This window comes from Lissotriton helveticus, chromosome 5_1, assembly GCF_964261635.1.
Source record: "Lissotriton helveticus chromosome 5_1, aLisHel1.1, whole genome shotgun sequence".
Lineage (NCBI taxonomy): Eukaryota > Metazoa > Chordata > Amphibia > Caudata > Salamandridae > Lissotriton > Lissotriton helveticus.
Window position 1 is genome coordinate 2,062,161,219 of NC_136065.1, and position 18,095 is coordinate 2,062,179,313.

General features: G+C 41.6%; 1 protein-coding gene across 1 annotated transcript in view; it reads right to left on the reverse strand.

Moving 5' to 3' along the window:
• Positions 1 to 5,069: 5,069 nt before the first annotated feature.
• LOC144753982 (uncharacterized) overlaps positions 5,070 to 18,095 on the reverse strand; it is an 80,062-nt gene continuing 67,036 nt past the window's right edge. The window contains exon 6 of the mRNA XM_078641505.1: positions 5,070 to 6,562. Within this exon, the coding sequence (XP_078497631.1) occupies positions 6,526 to 6,562 (37 nt within the window). The 3' untranslated portion in view covers positions 5,070 to 6,525. The remainder of the gene's footprint in view (positions 6,563 to 18,095) is intronic.

Here is an 18,095-nt window from a genome sequence, read left to right on the forward strand (position 1 = left end):
GACACAATATCTAAAAATAGAGGTAAATGGTGAAGGTGAGGGGCTGCAGGATACCATGTGCTAATATCTGGCTTTCTCAGGCTTAACATAGCTATTAAACGCAATAAAGTGCATTAAAAAAGTAGGGACGCTGTGCACCTGGGTGCAATGGGAAAGGGGTCAGTGGGTGTGGACAAGAAATTAAAGATGTGGCTAAAAAGAACAAAATATTCTGCAACTTTTTTGTTGATTTTTCATCATCAGGTAACTGCATATAGAAATTCAGATAAACTAGTCAATGGAAAATGCACTATTTTATATTACAAAACCTCTGTTGGTTAATGGGATCACTGCAGATGTCTGTGTATGCATCCAGAGGCACATAGAATTGAATCCTGTTTGGTACAGTAGGGAATAACGACTTGTGTGGTCTAAAATGTGGATGAAAGAACAACAGTTTACTAGGGAAATAATGGAAGACTGCCTTAAGCTTGATAAGGTGATGACTATTCCCTGGTTTCGGTAGGTGAAGGAAAGATTTTATGATATTGGGCTGGGTGAGTTTTAGGAAAATCCTACAAATATCCCCGTAAATGCCAAAGGCCTAATCAAGAAGCAATACGGGGACTGGGCACATGTGAAACATTTTTAGCAAGAGGCGCTTGGCCTGAAATGTGCTTTTATGTCTAACCAGCAGTATTATCTATCCTTTTCTACAAATTGTCAGATGTGTTTTTATTTTACCAGATTTCGCCTTTGCACACTCCTCTTTTTGCTTGCTTTTCCTAGACAAACCAAGTGGGTGGAAACCCTTCGTTTCTGTGCCTGTGATGACAGTACTCCCCAGAGCATTATGCATCTTACACTCTTTTTCACACTCTATGATGATCCGAGAAGGAGATTTTTTAGACCAATACTAAAAAATATCTCTCCATGTACATTCTTAGAGGGATATGAGTGTTTGCAACAATTGGAAAATTCTACTGTTTGTTCTGCAATGATGAGTTTAATTAAAGTAGCAGTGGGTATTAGGAGACGATATGTAATGTAGTAATTGAATCGGGCAGGGAAATGAAATGATGTTAGTCTATGGAAATTATAATGTTCTTAGCATAAATAGTGTTTTAAATTCCCAGGCGAATTTTTTTTTTTCTTTTTTTGGCTTCAAAGATAAATATGGTCTTCTCAAAATGCACTTAGCACTTTATGTATAATGATAACCTAGCTTGTAATTGAACTTTACATGACATTTTATATTTCCCACCGTGATAAATTAATCTATATCCCATTGTGATGATTTATGATAAATGTTTTAACGTTTTTAGACTTGATGCTTTTATGGTTGTTTACTAACCGAATAAAGCTTGTTTTGATTGATTGAGTGATTGACTTGTATGTCTTTAGTGCTAGAAGGTCCCTGCCCATCACAGAAAGCACTGTGGATGTTGTGTAAGTCATTATTTTAAATTTGCATTACACACAGCATGAGATAGACTACCACAAAAATGAAGAAATTAATTTATTTAGAGACAGAAAACGTGTTTTCAAAGTACAGATTTTAATGATATGCAGGTTGTACCTAATGCAAAGAGTTTTACAACTGTCTATTAAAAGCATGCACTCCACAGCTTAGCTTGGAACATGTTACAATACCTTTCAAAAAGGGCAAATCTTTTTTTCAAGAAGGTTAAAGTGACACCATCAATTAAAGCCAATGCTGGCATCCAAGCAGCCTTTACATTTGCAGATTAACCAATTGCACATATTTACATGTGTGTCAGGCAGCAGGCACCCTGGCAAGAAGGCGTGTTTCTTGTTTAGCTGCCTGCCCCTCCTTCGGGATCACAGCACAAGGAAACTTGCTCCCTTCCACTTCAGTTTAGCCATTTCAACTGCCGGAATTAACATTAGTCTTTTCGCAAAAAGGCTAAAATTATGAACAAATGCCGTCCGTTGAAAACTCCATCATGGACAATGGACATTAGGGTTAATGTATGGACAGTCCATGTAAATTACGGATGGGTGGTCATCCAAGGACTCACCAATTTTCCCGTTTAATTTAATTCATGGAGGCGGGTAAGGTTCGTGTCCTGTCACATGAACATTGGGTTGACAGTTTGCCTGAGCAAAGAACCACAAGATTGGTAAACGATTTTGTGAAGGTGATTGCTGATTGGATGAACTGTCCAAGGTAACCAAGCATATCATTAAATAATGTTTGTCTGCAGGGGCTACGCGATCACCAGGCAGCAAAGGTGGAGGTGGAGTTCTCGATGGGCCTCTTATGGCTGTAACTCGGCAGACAAAGGTTCATAAATAACATGCGAATGTGGGTGGTTGGTTGATTGAGTGAAAGGACTGATGGATAGGTGTATGAGTGAAAAGGTGTATGGGTGGGTGAATAAATGAGTGAACAAATGAATGGGTGAAAGGGAGGGTGGACAGATGGGTACAAGTGTGGCTGGATGGATGGATGGGTGAAAGAATAGATAGATGTAATGAAAGGGAGGGAGGATGGATGGATGAAAAGGTAAATGGATGGATTAGTGAAAGGGTGGATGATTGGATGGTTGGAGTGAAAGAGTGGATAGATGGAGGGAATGAAAGGGTGGATAGATGGATGAGCAAAAGAGTGGATAGACGGATGAGCGAAAATATGGGTGGATGAATTAGTGAACGGATTGATGCTGAGAAGCTGTGAGTGAGTGAGTGAGTGAGTGAGTGTGAGTGAGTGAGTGAGTGAGTGAGTGAGTGAGTGAGTGAGTGAGTGAGTGAATGGATGGATGGATGGATGGATGGATGGATGTGTGAGTGAAAGGGTGGATGGGTGAAAGTGTGGATGGATGTAGGAGTGAAAGAATGAATGGATGAGTAAAAGGGAGGGTGGATGGATGGATGAGTGAAAGGGTAGATGGATGATGAGAGAATGGATCAGCGAGTGAAAGGATGGATGGCTGAGTGAAAGGGAGGGTAAATTGGCTGATGCATGGAATGAGTAAAAAGGGAGAATGGATAGATGGATGGAGTGAAAGGGTAGATGAATGGATGAGTGGAAGGATGGATGGATGAATGAATGAAAGGGTGGCTGGATGGGAGAAAGGATAGATGAATGAAAGAATGTATGGATGAGTGAAAGGTAGGGTGGATGGATCAATGACAGGATGGAATGATGAATGAAAAAATTGATTAGTGAAAGGGGGTGGATGGATGAAAGGGTGAATGGATGGATGAGTGAACGGAAAGGTGGATGGATGAATTAAAGCATGGATGTATGTAGTTGATGGATGGATGAGTGAAAGGGTAAAGAGATGGATGGATGAGTTGTTTGGTGGCAGGATGTGTGAAATGATGGATGGCTTATTGAAAGGATGGATGGGCAGATGGATGGCTGGATGATGGATGAATGGATGGTGAAAGAATGGATGGATGAAAGGGTGGATGGAGAGATGGGTGAGTAAAAGGATGGCTGGATGGATGGGTTTGGAGATGAATGCATAAGTTTGTATATGGATAGATCAACGGAGACGGGTGAGAGACTGGATGATAGATGAATGAATGGATGGATGACAGAATGTAAAGGTGAAATTGTGGATATCTGCAGATGGATGGAAGGATGAATGGATAGATGTTTGGATGGAAGGACTTCTGGGGAGGGTCGTGATGACTTCCTTTGTTTGCTTGATGCCATAAGAGCTTTGGTTGTGGGGGGAATTTTCATTTTCTGGCTACTCCCTTGTGTGTCCATCAGTCATAGAAACAGAGCAAACAAGGGTTGGGTGCAGCAGTGCTGAGCAAACGTCACTCACCAGTGAAAACAGTACAGTACCTGTTGACTGTCCCTCGAGCGTGGGAGACACCAGATGAGTGCTGAGGGTATGGGTCAGGTAGGCAGCAGTCCTTTACCACTAAACCCCAGCTCCAGCAACACAAACAAGCAACGTTACTGCCCATAAAACTAAGGCTAATTTTACTGCCTGTTTCCCCCTGGTAACGGACATTGCTGCTCATATCCCCAAAATCAGGTGCTATACTGCCCATTTCACGCAGAACAGGTACATGACTTCCCATATCACCCAGGCAAAGTATTGTACTCCCCATATCATCCCAGATTATGTGCATGACTGCCCATATTACCCAGGCCAGGTATTTTACTGCCCATATCATGCTCCTCTGTTGTTTCCTTGTTGATGTTTGCTAAGTAGAAATATATACTGCCAAGAGAGGTACTTTCCAGCTCTTAATATATCTGTAATGTCTGATACTCTTGTGATCTGTAATAATTCAAAGTAAGGAAAATCACATGTAGCTCAGTCTATCCCTCAACATTACACAAGGGCCACCATGAAATGTTAGCTCAAGCTCTACTGCGACTTCACACTAGGGCTAGTGGGGGCCCTCACACCAGTGCTGTTAAGAGATATCACACCTAGAGCATCTTAAGACATTACACCTGGCATATCCTGGGACATTACACTAGGGCTACCCTGAGACCCACACTAGAACCTTTGCACATTATACTAGGGCCTCCCCAAAATATCACACTAGATATACCCTGTGACATCACATTAGGGGTAGCTGGTGTTGTCATACTAGGAAACCCTTAGCACACTAAGCACCCCCAGAAACATAAGATTAGGGTAACCATGAGACATCACACTTGAAACACATAGACAGCACACTAGAGCCAAGAGCATAATGCATGCCCCTTCAACCCCTGCAGTGTTGAGGGCACTGAACCCTTCAGGGGCCTCCCCAATCCTTCAAAAGTGCCCCGTTTATCCCAAAGACAAATGAATTTCTCTGAGATATGGAAAACTATGGGGCCTCTCTACCCATTCTAAGGGGCCCCATCATTGTGGGTTATGCCACTGACTTGAGCTACCCTGAGACATAACACAAGGGCTACCTAAGAGATCACATTAGAGCAACTATGAGATCGTACTGGGGTACCCTAAAACATCACACTAGGGACAAGCTTTGGCAAAACCAATAGGTCTGTCGTTGACTACCAGCCTTTTGGCAATTCTTGTTTTATTATTGTTCCGTAAGCTGCAGGCCCCCTCATTACTACAAAATTGTTGTCTTGGTCTCAGAAAGAAAAGGACAGAAAGAATAAATGACAGGGTTGAAAAGATAGAGTACCCTCATGAGCTTATATTCAGAGTTCTTGTGAGCAGCTGGTATGGTGTGAAAAAGCAGCAGTCAGATAAGTAAACTGCACTTCCAAAGAAACTTGCAACACTATTGGTAGGAGACAGTACTGGATAAAGCTACAATGTGCCCTGTGCTCTCATTCGGCAGCTCAATAAACAAAGATAACACAAAAGTAATAATAAAGTAAAAACAAAAAAAGTGATACTGAAGGAAACTACCTTGTGTGTGGATGTACTCCTTGAGAAAGGGCTAAATACAGTTGCTCAAAGTGAAGTTAGCCAGTGGCTGAAGTAGCTTGACCTATTACCCCATATTGTATGCTGTAGTGAGTGGAAGCAAAATGTGAATAATGTAAGAACAGACCAATGGATGAAGTGATGTGGCTACATATAATTTTAGTAAAATCTAAAGGTCTTGGCTAATTCCAGACCTAAAAACCTGAGACATCACATTAGAGGAGCAAGGAGATATCGTACTGAGAATACCCTATCACACAAACAGCACCCAGAAACATCAATGAGTAGCTAAACTGAGCCAGGCATGGTGGCACAAGTGCAGTTTCCCTGCCACTGGGAATGGCTGGACTAGTGGATTTCTTAGTTAGATGGTTTGAGCACCCACCAACAATGACGGTGTCATAATATTATAGCAGTGCATAGCTTAACTGAGACTTCAACCTAGGCCTACTCTAAGAGAAAACACATAAATGCTATCAGGACATATCAAACACATTGTGACAAAGCCAAGATGTCATGACAGGGCTGCCCAGGGATGTCACACTCAGGCTATCCTCCAAAATCACCTTAGTGCCACCCTAAGAAATTCCCCTAGACACTAATTCTGTATGCAGCACTAAGGCAGGACAATACAGCACCACAGGCCCAGTTAGTGACTCCCTGACCATGCTATATGGATGAATGGATGCTTGAAGGTTTGCTGTAATGTGAAATCCTACCATACTGCAGAAATGTAACTCTTTGTGGTCAGGTTCACCTAGTGACCTAGTGACTATTGGTCATTAAAGTATGTGGCATCAATGGGTAGCAGGAATGGAGCAGGTTGGTAAAGGGAGTTTAGAGGGCTCATGGAAGATCAAACAGAGGTGAGAAAGGGAATGACTGCGATGAGCCATGATCAGTATCCACACTTCATTATTTGTTTTTGGCTAGGCATTGAGTGACGTCTTGGCATACACCACGCTTTCTGACTTCTCACGTGGGCGGTGGGCTGCCTTTGCGCCACTGACTGAGTTCACCCTGGTGTACAGGATGTGGTCTGGATCCTGAGAGGGTCTTCCGGATACCTTTGGCTGGACATCTGTCTGGACACTGGAGTAGAGCACCTGCTTCGATTCCTTGCAGGGCTGGGTTCTTGTTTTGTTTTCTTCAATACTCAGCGTTGCGTAGTGCAAGCTGTCGTGGAACTCATCCTGTGAAAAGAGAAACATGAGGACAACTGTTAATGTTGCAGGCAGGAAAATCTTTTCTGGACTTCAACTCATGACAGAGTACTATTTTTTATTACACTATAACACACCAAATCAAGCACAAGTGTCCTTTAAAGTTACTAGAATATGCGTAGTTGCGGCAAATGTCCCTCTGGTCTTGACCCACTATGCCACCCGGCATTCATGTTGTGATTTCTTATTCACTTGATACTTTTCCCTCTCAGAACAAATCACATAACAAGTTTACTGCTAAGCTTTACAAGCTTTTGTTGAACATTATTCCCTTGGCAGAGTACTATACGAGTTGCACTCTGCCAATGGCTAATGGTGATTGTGGTCTCCTCAGATCTGGCTGTGGGGTGGCTGACGAGTGCTGCCAATCACTTGTCATGGTCTCCAGGTGTAAGGTACTTTTATTGAGTACAACAGGTAACATGTGGTCTGACAGTGTCCTCAGATCTGCTGAAGAGCATAAGGTGTAGACCACCTATTAATCACAGACATGCACCCCAGATTGTGTGTGTACACATGCACACTGTCATGATGTATAAACCCCTGCAGGAAAACCCACCCCTTTCCCGTGCACCCAGCACGCAACTATTGTCAGTGTGATTGTATACTGTAATTCATGATTTTCCTTTTGACTTGTAAACTTGGGATTGTTTCTTTCATTCACAATTTTCCTTTTGTTTTTGTGGTTCTTTTTATTGCTAGCGTATTCTTACAGCCCAGTGTTAATGACAAGATCCTAGTTCAGAGCAGCAGAGGTGAGCCTTTGCTTATGCGCAGCCTGGAGTGCAGGATTCCAGCCTCTGTGCAGGAAGAGGCCCAGGGTTCGAATCTATGCGTTGCACGCACGCACGTAGTTTGTGCGCAACTGGGTGCGGCTGGGTGCGGTTCTCTATTTAAACCGCACCCAACCTTCCCAAAGACGCTTTGCCTACTGCCCAGCTCCGAGGAAGGATCGCGCTTGGAGCCCAGCCAGAGCTCTTCAAGGAGAACGGAAAGAAAAAGCGGCAAGAAATGATTCCAGAGGCTTTTCGTTCACAACTAGAAAGCTAAGTACAATCTTTGAATTCTTTCATCAAGGCGCCCGTCGCAAGAAAGGTCAAAAGTGCTTTTCAGGACAAAGACTTTCTCTGAGAAAACGACGAAAGCCTTTTAGAACTTAATTTTGAAACATTTTGAAAGTTTGTGATTTACTTTGAAAAATAGTGATTGAAGGCAAAAGTATTACACGAAAACAGAGTGATACATAGGTTTCTGGTGTATGTCAAAACTAGATGCTTAGTATATTGGATGTTTGGTACAAAGTTTGATATAATCAATGCCACAGTGTTCAGTTTTATTCAGTGAATCGTGCAAAACCTCATTTTTTTATTATTATTTTCGGAAAGTCAGTGATGTAAAAGAAAGATACCTTTGGGAAAGTAGTATTTGTAACGGTTCATTTCTCAGCCTACAAAGAATCCCTAATTGGAAGGAGACTCACAAAGACATATACTGTAAGTGAGTTTCAAGGAGTTTTTTTTTTTTTAATAAAGAATTGGCAGAATATTTTCTAATATAGGAATTTTATTTCACACATTTTATTTCCACAACTCCTTAAAGGTAGTTACTTCCAAGAAAAGGACAGCCCAAGACAAGACTATCCGAGGTACCTGACGCCTTGACCATCACGACAAGACAAGACAAAGAAATACTGGACGAAGACCACACAACACTGTTCGCAGGTAGGCGTTTGACAAAACAAGACACTCACAGTGGGAGGGGTTAGGCGAGAAAGGCTAATGCTTAGACCTAGGGGTAGTTAAGAACAGATTTTAGGAAAGACTTTTGAGTAAAATCTGGGTACTTGTTGTTTCGCAGGTCGACAGCAAGAACAAGACAACAACCCAACGTCCACGTTCAGTACCGGCCCTCTTCCCTAATTTCTAGTTTTAGTCTTGCTGTGAATAGTATTTCAGTAAGGTTTCAGTTAGTAGTAAGGGAAGTTGGTCCCTTGCGTCTCTGCAAAATCTTCTACGTTATCCACGAGGCTTCAGCTCCAAGACGAGGTAAGGGACAACGTAGTCAGTCTTGACAGAAGGCAAAGCCCACAGGAATCATTTTGCCCAGACGCAATGGATCAAGTTACTTTACAAGGTTTAGCAACCATCCTGGAAGATATAAGACAGGAAAATGTAGCTTTACGTAGGGACATGTCCACCCTTCAGGAGGCACTCCAGGCTTCAGCAACCTATCAGAATGCCTCTTCGGATTCCGGATCCCAGACTCGGATTCAAGTAGTAACGCCTGTTCCTACTCCTTTAGCGCAGCCAGAAAGGTTTTATGGGGATAGTAACAAGTTCTCAGTGTTTTTACAACAGTGTCATTTACATTTCATAGCTAAAACCTCAGCATTCCCTGATGATTCGTCCAAGGTAGCATTTATGTTATCTTATTTAGGAGGTGACGCAGCTCTTTGGTCTGTCCCTCTGGTTGAAAATGATGATCGGATACTATATAATTTTAAGGATTTTGAACGTGCATTAAAAAAGATGTTCGCTAAACATGTTTTTGTCCAATCCGCAGATAACGAACTTCTTAGTTTAAAACAAGGATCCTCCGATCTGCTTCATTATATCTCTTTGTTTAATCGGTTAGTATTAGAAGCTGATTGGCCGTATGACAAGAGAGTTTCAATTTTTTACAGGGGGTTAAAGGACGAACTGAAGGACATGATCACTCAAATCTTAGAGCCTCCTGATGACATCAGTGAGTTCATAGATCTTGTAGTTAAATTAAACCACCGTTTGTCAGAAAGAAGAGGAGAAAAGGGAAAGCCCGAACACAAATTAGTTTTCTTGAAAGAAAAAACATCTAGAGAGATCAGTCCCAGAGTAGATCCAGCAGGACCAATGCAAATAGGTACCATTCGTGGTCCGATTTCAAAAGAAGAAAAAGAAAAGAGACGGAGATTGAATCAATGTCTCTACTGTGGTAAGACGGGACATTTCGTCAAGGAATGCCCAGCTAGGCCAAATAAGATTAAGACTAAGACCTCTGATATAGCCATCACCCAAGAAGCTTCGGGAAACGAGAGTGCTCGGTAAAAATAGAGGCCAGTTTATCGAGTAAAGATCCCAGTTTGGCCTCAACTCTTCCACCTTTGGGGTGCAAGCATTTCAGTATTTTAGTAGAGTTAAGAAGTCCTATTCTAACCTCTGACCTTAGAAAGGTAGAAGCAATAATAGATTCGGGAGCTACAGGCAATTTCATTGAAACACACTTTTTTCAGAAACTAGGATTCAATTCTATCCTTAAGGAACATCCAGAAATCGTTAGAGCCGTGGATGGCAAAGAACTGTCTTCTGGTCCAATCTGTAGACAAACAGAACTGTTAGAAATGGATTGTTCAGAAATTCATAGGGAGAAAATTCATTTTGACATCATAGATGCTCCCCAATTTAAATTAATCCTTGGAATTCCTTGGTTGATCCAACATAATCCCCTTATTGACTGGGTTTCAAAAACAGTGACCTTTAAATCATCTCATTGTTCACAACATTGTTTTCTGCTAGACAGAAGGGAAGACGTTATCCAGGGGTTTGATTTCAGAACTGAAGCAGTTCCAAAAGTTTTGGTCTTGGATGGAGTACCTACAGAATACTCGGATCTTCTAAATGTTTTTGACAAAACAAAGGCCAACACATTACCACCACACAGGGACTTTGACTGTAGAATAGATCTGGTACCTGGTGCCACCTTGCCCTGTAGTAGGATATATGCCCTAACCGAAAAAGAGAATGTACACCTTAGAGAGTATCTTGACGAATACCTTGCAAACGGCTTTATACGACATTCCAAATCGCCTGTGTCTCCTTCTCTTTTTTTCATTCCGAAAAAAGGAGGGGAATCGCGCTCGTGCATAGATTATAGGGCCCTCAATAACATAACCATTAAAAACAGGTATCCACTACCTCTTATTCCCACACTCTTGGACCAGATAAAGAAGGCAACCATTTATACGAAATTGGATCTGCGTGGAGCATACCACCTAGTACGAGTACGAAAGGGTGATGAGTGGAAGACGGCCTTTCGCACCAAGTTTGGTCTCCTTGAGTACCAAGTGATGCCTTTCGGACTCTGCAACGCTCCAGCAGCCTTTCAATTTTTTATAAACGAGGTTTCGCACGAATTCATTGATGTATGCTGTGTAGTGTACATAGATGATATCCTCATATACTCCAACTCTGAGCAAGAACATGTGCAACAAGTTCGTGCCATTCTCCAAAAACTGCTTTCAAATTCCCTTTACGTAAAACTTGAAAAAAGTCTGTTTCACGTATCTAAAGTGGATTTTCTTGGTTATGTCATCAGTCCCATGGGAATTGAGATGGATCCTAACAAAGTAAATGCAGTCAGTTCTTGGCCAAGTCCCACTACTGTGAAACAAATTCAAAGCTTTTTAGGATTTGCGAATTTTTATCGCCGATTTATACAAGATTTTTCACAAATAATTACTCCCATTACTAAGTTGTTACGAAAAGGCGTAAAATTCCTTTGGTCAGCCCCTGCAGAAGAAGCTTTTCAAGAGCTAAAGAAGAGATTCACGTCAGTTCCAGTGTTGTCCCATCCTGATCCTAGTCAACCTTTCATAGTAGAAGCTGACGCTTCACAATTTGCTTTGGGTGGCATTTTGTCTCAAAGAGATCTAGATACAGGTCAAATGCATCCAATAGCCTATTATTCCAGGAAATTGTCAGTAGCCAAACAAAATTATGCGATTGCAGATAAAGAGCTATTGGCAATAAAGGCAGTATTTGGAGAATGGCGTCACTATTTGCTTGGAGCTCGTCATCCAGTAACCATTTACACAGATCACAGAAACCTTCAGGCTTTAAAATCTGTAAAGGCTCTTTCCGCCAGACAGTTACGATGGTCATTGTTTTTCAACGATTATAATTTTGTAATCACTTATCGACCAGGGAAAGAAAATCTAAAGGCTGACGCCTTATCCCGAATTGGGGATAAGGGACCAGATCAACCAGAAAAAATTCTTCCTGTAATCCCCACTTCTTGTTTTCAGGCAAGTCTATCCAATAGTGATATCATTTCCGAGATTAGAAAGGCCTTGGAAGTAAAAAGTTTCGATCTCTGGAAAAAAGAACATCCTTTTCTTCAAAAAAAAGACAAGTTGTTGCTGGTTCATGATCTTATTTTTGTACCTACCGAATCACTTAGAAAAGACATAGTTCATCTTCATCACGATACTCCTTTAACTGCTCATCCTAGTATCATGAAAACTTATGAGCTCATTAAAAGGGATTTCTGGTGGCCTTCGATGTTTCAAGACATTCAACAATTTGTGGAGACATGTAGCATCTGTATTCAAAACAAAGTTTCTCATCAAGCTCCTAGTGGATTCTTGATGCCACTTCCTATTCCACCTCAGCCGTGGCATACAATATCTTTAGACTTCATTGTAGAACTGCCTGAAACCAAGAAGGGATTTACAACAATTCTAACTGTAGTAGACCAATTCTCTCGAATGGCTCACTTTGTTCCTCTAAAAGGACTTCCTTCTGCAATGGATCTTGCCCATTTAATTATGATACATATCATTTGTTTACATGGTATTCCATCTGTAGTGATTTCAGATAGAGGATCTCAATTTATTTCCCGAGTTTGGCGCAATTTAAGTTCTTTGCTTCACACGGAGGTCAAACTGTCTACTAGTTACCACCCTCAGACTGATGGTTTAACAGAGCGAACCAACCAGACCATTGAACAATTCCTTCGTTGCATGCTGCCTGAGGTATCAGAAGAATGGTCTGATCTATTAAGTTCTTTAGAATTCGCCTATAACAATTTAGAACATTCCTCAATCAAGATGTCTCCATTCTTTTGTAACTACGGATTTCACCCCAAAAGTATTCCTAAGCTTACAGACAAGGTAGAGTCAGTACCAGCAGTTTCTGAATATGTTTCTAAACTGTTTGCAATCCAGGAAGAAGCTAGATATAATTTAGCTAAGGCAAAAGAAACTCAAAAGGGTGCAACCGATAAACATAGAACCAAACAACCCGAGTACAAGATTGGAGACAAGGTATGGTTAAGTACCAAGAATTTAAAATTAAAAGGAAATAAGAAATTTAACCCTAGATTCATTGGTCCTTTTCCAATACAGAAGGTAGTCAACCCTGTTTGTGTAAAATTAGATCTTCCACGAAAATATTTGATACATCCGGTATTCCATGTTTCTTTGGTCAAACCTTTCCATTCCAAGACCCGCTTGATCCAATCTCCTCCCTCTGTAGAAATTGAGGGACATCCTGAATTCGAGGTTAAATCAATCTTAGATTCTAAAAGAATCAGAGGAAAACTTTTCTATCTTGTAGATTGGAAAGGATTTGGCCCTGAGGAAAGGTCATGGGAACCTTTGGAGCACCTAAAAAATGCTCCAAAAATAATTAGAACTTTTCATCTACGACACCCTGACAAACCGAAACCTATAGCTACAGTTCTTGGGGGGATCTTGAGGAGGGAGTACTGTCATGATGTATAAACCCCTGCAGGAAAACCCACCCCTTTCCCGTGCACCCAGCACGCAACTATTGTCAGTGTGATTGTATACTGTAATTCATGATTTTCCTTTTGACTTGTAAACTTGGGATTGTTTCTTTCATTCACAATTTTCCTTTTGTTTCTGTAGTTCTTTTTATTGCTAGCGTATTCTTACAGCCCAGTGTTAATGACAAGATCCTAGTTCAGAGCAGCAGAGGTGAGCCTTTGCTTATGCGCAGCCTGGAGTGCAGGATTCCAGCCTCTGTGCAGGAAGAGGCCCAGGGTTCGAATCTATGCGTTGCACGCACGCACGTAGTTTGTGCGCAACTGGGTGCGGCTGGGTGCGGTTCTCTATTTAAACCGCACCCAACCTTCCCGAAGACGCTTTGCCTACTGCCCAGCTCCGAGGAAGGATCGCGCTTGGAGCCCAGCCAGAGCTCTTCAAGGAGAACGGAAAGAAAAAGCGGCAAGAAACGATTCCAGAGGCTTTTCGTTCACAACTAAGAGCTAAGTACAATCTTTGAATTCTTTCATCAAGGCGCCCGTCGCAAGAAAGGTCAAAAGTGCTTTTCAGGACAAAGACTTTCTCTGAGAAAAAGACGAAAGCCTTTTGGAACTTAATTTTGAAACATTTTGAAACTTTGTGATTTACTTTGAAAAATAGTGATTGAAGGCAAAAGTATTACACGAAAACAGAGTGATACATAGGTTTCTGGTGTATGTCAAAACTAGATGCTTAGTATATTGGATGTTTGGTACAAAGTTTGATATAATCAATGCCACAGTATTCAGTTTTATTCAGTGAATCGTGCAAAACCTCATTTTTTTATTATTATTTTCGGAAAGTCAGTGAGGTAAAAGAAAGATACCTTTGGGAAAGTAGTATTTGTAACGGTTCATTTCTCAGCCTACAAAGAATCCCTAATTGGAAGGAGACTCACAAAGACATATACTGTAAGTGAGTTTCAAGGAGTTTTTTTTTTTTTTAATAAAGAATTGGCAGAATATTTTCTAATATAGGAATTTTATTTCACACATTTTATTTCCACAACTCCTTAAAGGTAGTTACTTCCAAGAAAAGGACAGCCCAAGACAAGACTATCCGAGGTACCTGACGCCTTGACCATCACGACAAGACAAGACAAAGAAATACTGGACGAAGACCACACAACACTGTTCGCAGGTAGGCGTTTGACAAAACAAGACACTCACAGTGGGAGGGGTTAGGCGAGAAAGGCTAATGCTTAGACCTGGGGTAGTTAAGAACAGATTTTAGGAAAGACTTTTGAGTAAAATCTGGGTACTTGTTGTTTCGCAGGTCGACAGCAAGAACAAGACAACAACCCAACGTCCACGTCCAGTACCGGCCCTCTTCCCTAATTTCTAGTTTTAGTCTTGCTGTGAATAGTATTTCAGTAAGGTTTCAGTTAGTAGTAAGGGAAGTTGGTCCCTTGCGTCGCTGCAAAATCTTCTACGATATCCACGAGGCTTCAGCTCCAAGGCGAGGTAAGGGACAACGTAGTCAGTCTTGACACACACACACACTTCATACACACACCACTAAGAATATGTATGATATGCATCTCGCCCTAACTCCACAAAGTGCTTGGACAACAAACTACGTTCAGGAAAAAGACTGAAACGGTTGTTAAAATTGCCATAGAACACAGGGTGAATGTACAGATATCTGATCGCAAAATACTGGCCGTACATTGAGACCAGCATTTTTGCGGCCAGCAAAGATTTCACGAACCAAGATATGTACTTCATTTTTAAAAATCTGAATCCCTGCGAGATGTAGTCATCTGACCTATCTCGTGAATATTAAAGAGGTGTGTTGCAGATTGCAACTCACTATAGTTGGAGGCCACCAGAGAGATGGTGACCTGCTGGGACCAGGAGACCACCACCCTTTCTGTCATTGTTTTCCAATAAAGTGCACTTTTTAAAAATGCAAACCTTTTTTGTTAAAGGAAACAGCTTAATAGTTGGCAGTGGCCCCATGGACCCCTGTTTGCTCTTCAACAAATTTGTGTTTTAGATTCACTAAAGAGAAAATGTGATTCAATAGGTAACAGTTGGAAAATTTGTCTATAATACGTCCCATCCAGATACCGAATGGGTATCTATTCATAATCCCATTTTTGCCGGTTGAAAAACGTTTCTGTTAGACCTGTAAGCCGTAGGGTGGCCTTCCTCCAAACATTTTTCCTTCGCACATCCTATTTTTGCTAATTTCGTTTTTGCTGACCTTAGGACTCTGTGCACTTTACCACTGCTAACAAGTACAAAGGTGCTTGTACTCTCTCCTTTAAATATGGTAAAAATAGGCTTACACTCAACTGGCACATTTAATTTACTTGTAATTCCCTACTATGGTAGTACTACATGTATCCAGGGACTGTGAATTAAATGCTACTTGTGGGCCTGCAAAAGACACACAATTGATGGACGGAATGCAGAACAAATTAAAACATTCATCCCCAGTCAAGAGTTCTGGGTTAAATCCATCATTTGTTTGCTCACCATGCCACTCCAGTTTAGACCTGGCCACATGCAAATCAGTCTTGACCTTGTGCCTCAAAGGAACAGTCCAGCCTGAACTGTCAGCACTGATTGTGCCAATCCCTTGAGTAAACCATTTAAACATGTCTCATGCCTGCTTTTGCAGCCTGTATGTGCAGTTTTAAACTGCTATTTCGACCTGTCATGATAAATCTCTTTTCAGGCCCAAATTTTCCATTTTAATATCTATGTCAACCCTAAGGTAGGCCATACACAGCCCAGAGGGCAGGGTGCAGTGTATTTAAAAAGTTGAGATATGTACGTTTAAGTTCTACATCTCCTGGTAGTGAAAAACTCCTTCATTCTCTTTTCACTACTCCAAGGTCTACCTGTCCCATAGGATAACATTGGGTTACCGTATTACATTTAATAAGTGATAACTTTCAATTGTGAGAAGGTAGATAGATCAAGTTTGGTTTTTAAAGAACTGCAATTAAAAGCCCTCTTATATGGTAAAGTCGGCTTTTTTGTCACAATTCCGATAATGGCACTTTAGAAAGTAGCAAAAACAACAAGGCTTTGGATGGAATGCTTGAATTAATCTCAGCCACTGGCAATTGCTTGAGCCGAATCCCAATCCGTTGTTTTTTGCTCTTCACACCACCTCAGTTTGGACCTAGCCATATGCATATCAGTCTTGAGCCTGTTCCTCATTGGAACAGTCCAGCCTGAACTGCTAGGCCAGGTAAACCCTGAACCAGAACACAAACAACCTAAGACTGGTTTTGCCCTAGTTAGGGTTCTTCAGTCAGGTATAGATTGATTCCAGACGCACATGAGCCCGGGGCCCACGCCTGGTTCAACGCAACGCATTCAGGGCATCAAATGCAAAAACAACAAGGCGATGGATGGAATGCTAGAATTAAGCTAAGTCACAGGCAATTGCTCGGGCCACATCACAATCCATCATTCTTTGCCCACAATGCCACATCAGTTTGAACCTTGTTCCTCATGGGAGCAGTCCGCTTGAAACTGCCAGACACGGTCCTTCCTGAACTGGAGTGCAAGCACCCTAGGACCAGTTTCACACTAGTTAGGGCTCTACAGGCAGGTATAGCTTGGTTCCAGTGGTAGTGTGAGCCTGGTACCTATATCTGGGCACACCCAGCGCACGTAGGGCATCAAATGCAAAAACAATGAGGTGATAAAAGGAATGCTTGAATTAATCTCAGGCACTGGTAGTCATTCATGCCACATCCCAATACATTGTTTTATGCCCATCCTGCCACCTCAGTTTGGACCCAGCCATATGTAAATTAGCCTTGGTCCTGTTCCTCATGGAAACAGTTGAGCCCGAACTACCAGGCCAGGTCTTGCCTGAACTAGAACACAAGCAACCTAGGACTAGTTTGTCCCTAGTCTGGGCTCTTGTCTTTTTCATACTTTTAGAAAGTTCGCATTTTCTTGTCCCAACCATTTGGTGTCTGCTGTCTGTATCCTGGGTCATGTGACTAGGTGTAGTTGGCAGTGGGTCTTTGTGTTTTTCTCCTTGACAGTGAGACAAAGAGAAGCTAGGTGTTGGCAGGATGGGCCACTCTGAGTTAACGAGGGAAAGGAGCTGTCACTTACCACACTTGAACATCATAAAGGTCATGCATGTGCCCTTTTACAAAGAGTTTGACAGTAGTCTATTGTGACCCCAGACAATCTGCCATGAATTGGGACCGTTACCTATTCTCTTTTCCAGCTATTCGCAGGTGTAGGATATGGTTGGAGGCTCTCCATTTGGAAATAAATCTGCAGCCAGTTTGATGCTACCTGGAGACCTTGTGCTCATAGCCGCACGGAGGTGAGTTTTAGATATTTGAATGGAAAATTCCAGAACAGTTGTTTAAGACGGAAAAGAGTGACATTCCTACAGAGGCTGATAGGGCCGTACTGCAATTCTGTTTTTCATTGCATAGATTCTAGGGAGAAAAGCGCACATGAAATAAAACTAAGTAAGTCTGAAAAAATTGCTCTTTATTGTGAGAGAAAGTGATGCAGGTTTAAGATAATTTAAGAAAGGACAGTTAATATCTCAAGACTTCTCATAAAACAAAAAATATTTTGAGAGCCATTCAGGAGAACAACAGCTTATAGCTAGATTAAGAGATGCTAGTGCTATGTGTTGACATGATATGTAAATATACAAGTGCATTGATGCCTCAAGAGTGATGTTAACATTTCAGATGCAAAATGACAATTGAAGGACATACAGAAACCGACATGAAGATGTGAGAAGAGTATCTGAAACCATTGGTATTCCTAAATGACTCTAACTTAGAAACAGCAAGTAAGGAAATATTTGGAAAGGTGCTGCTCGTTGAAGTTATGCTAATTGCCGTATATAATTTCTTGAAGTAATCACAATTTTTCCTGTGGAATAAAGAATAGAATGGTGCACCCACCAACGGGAAGT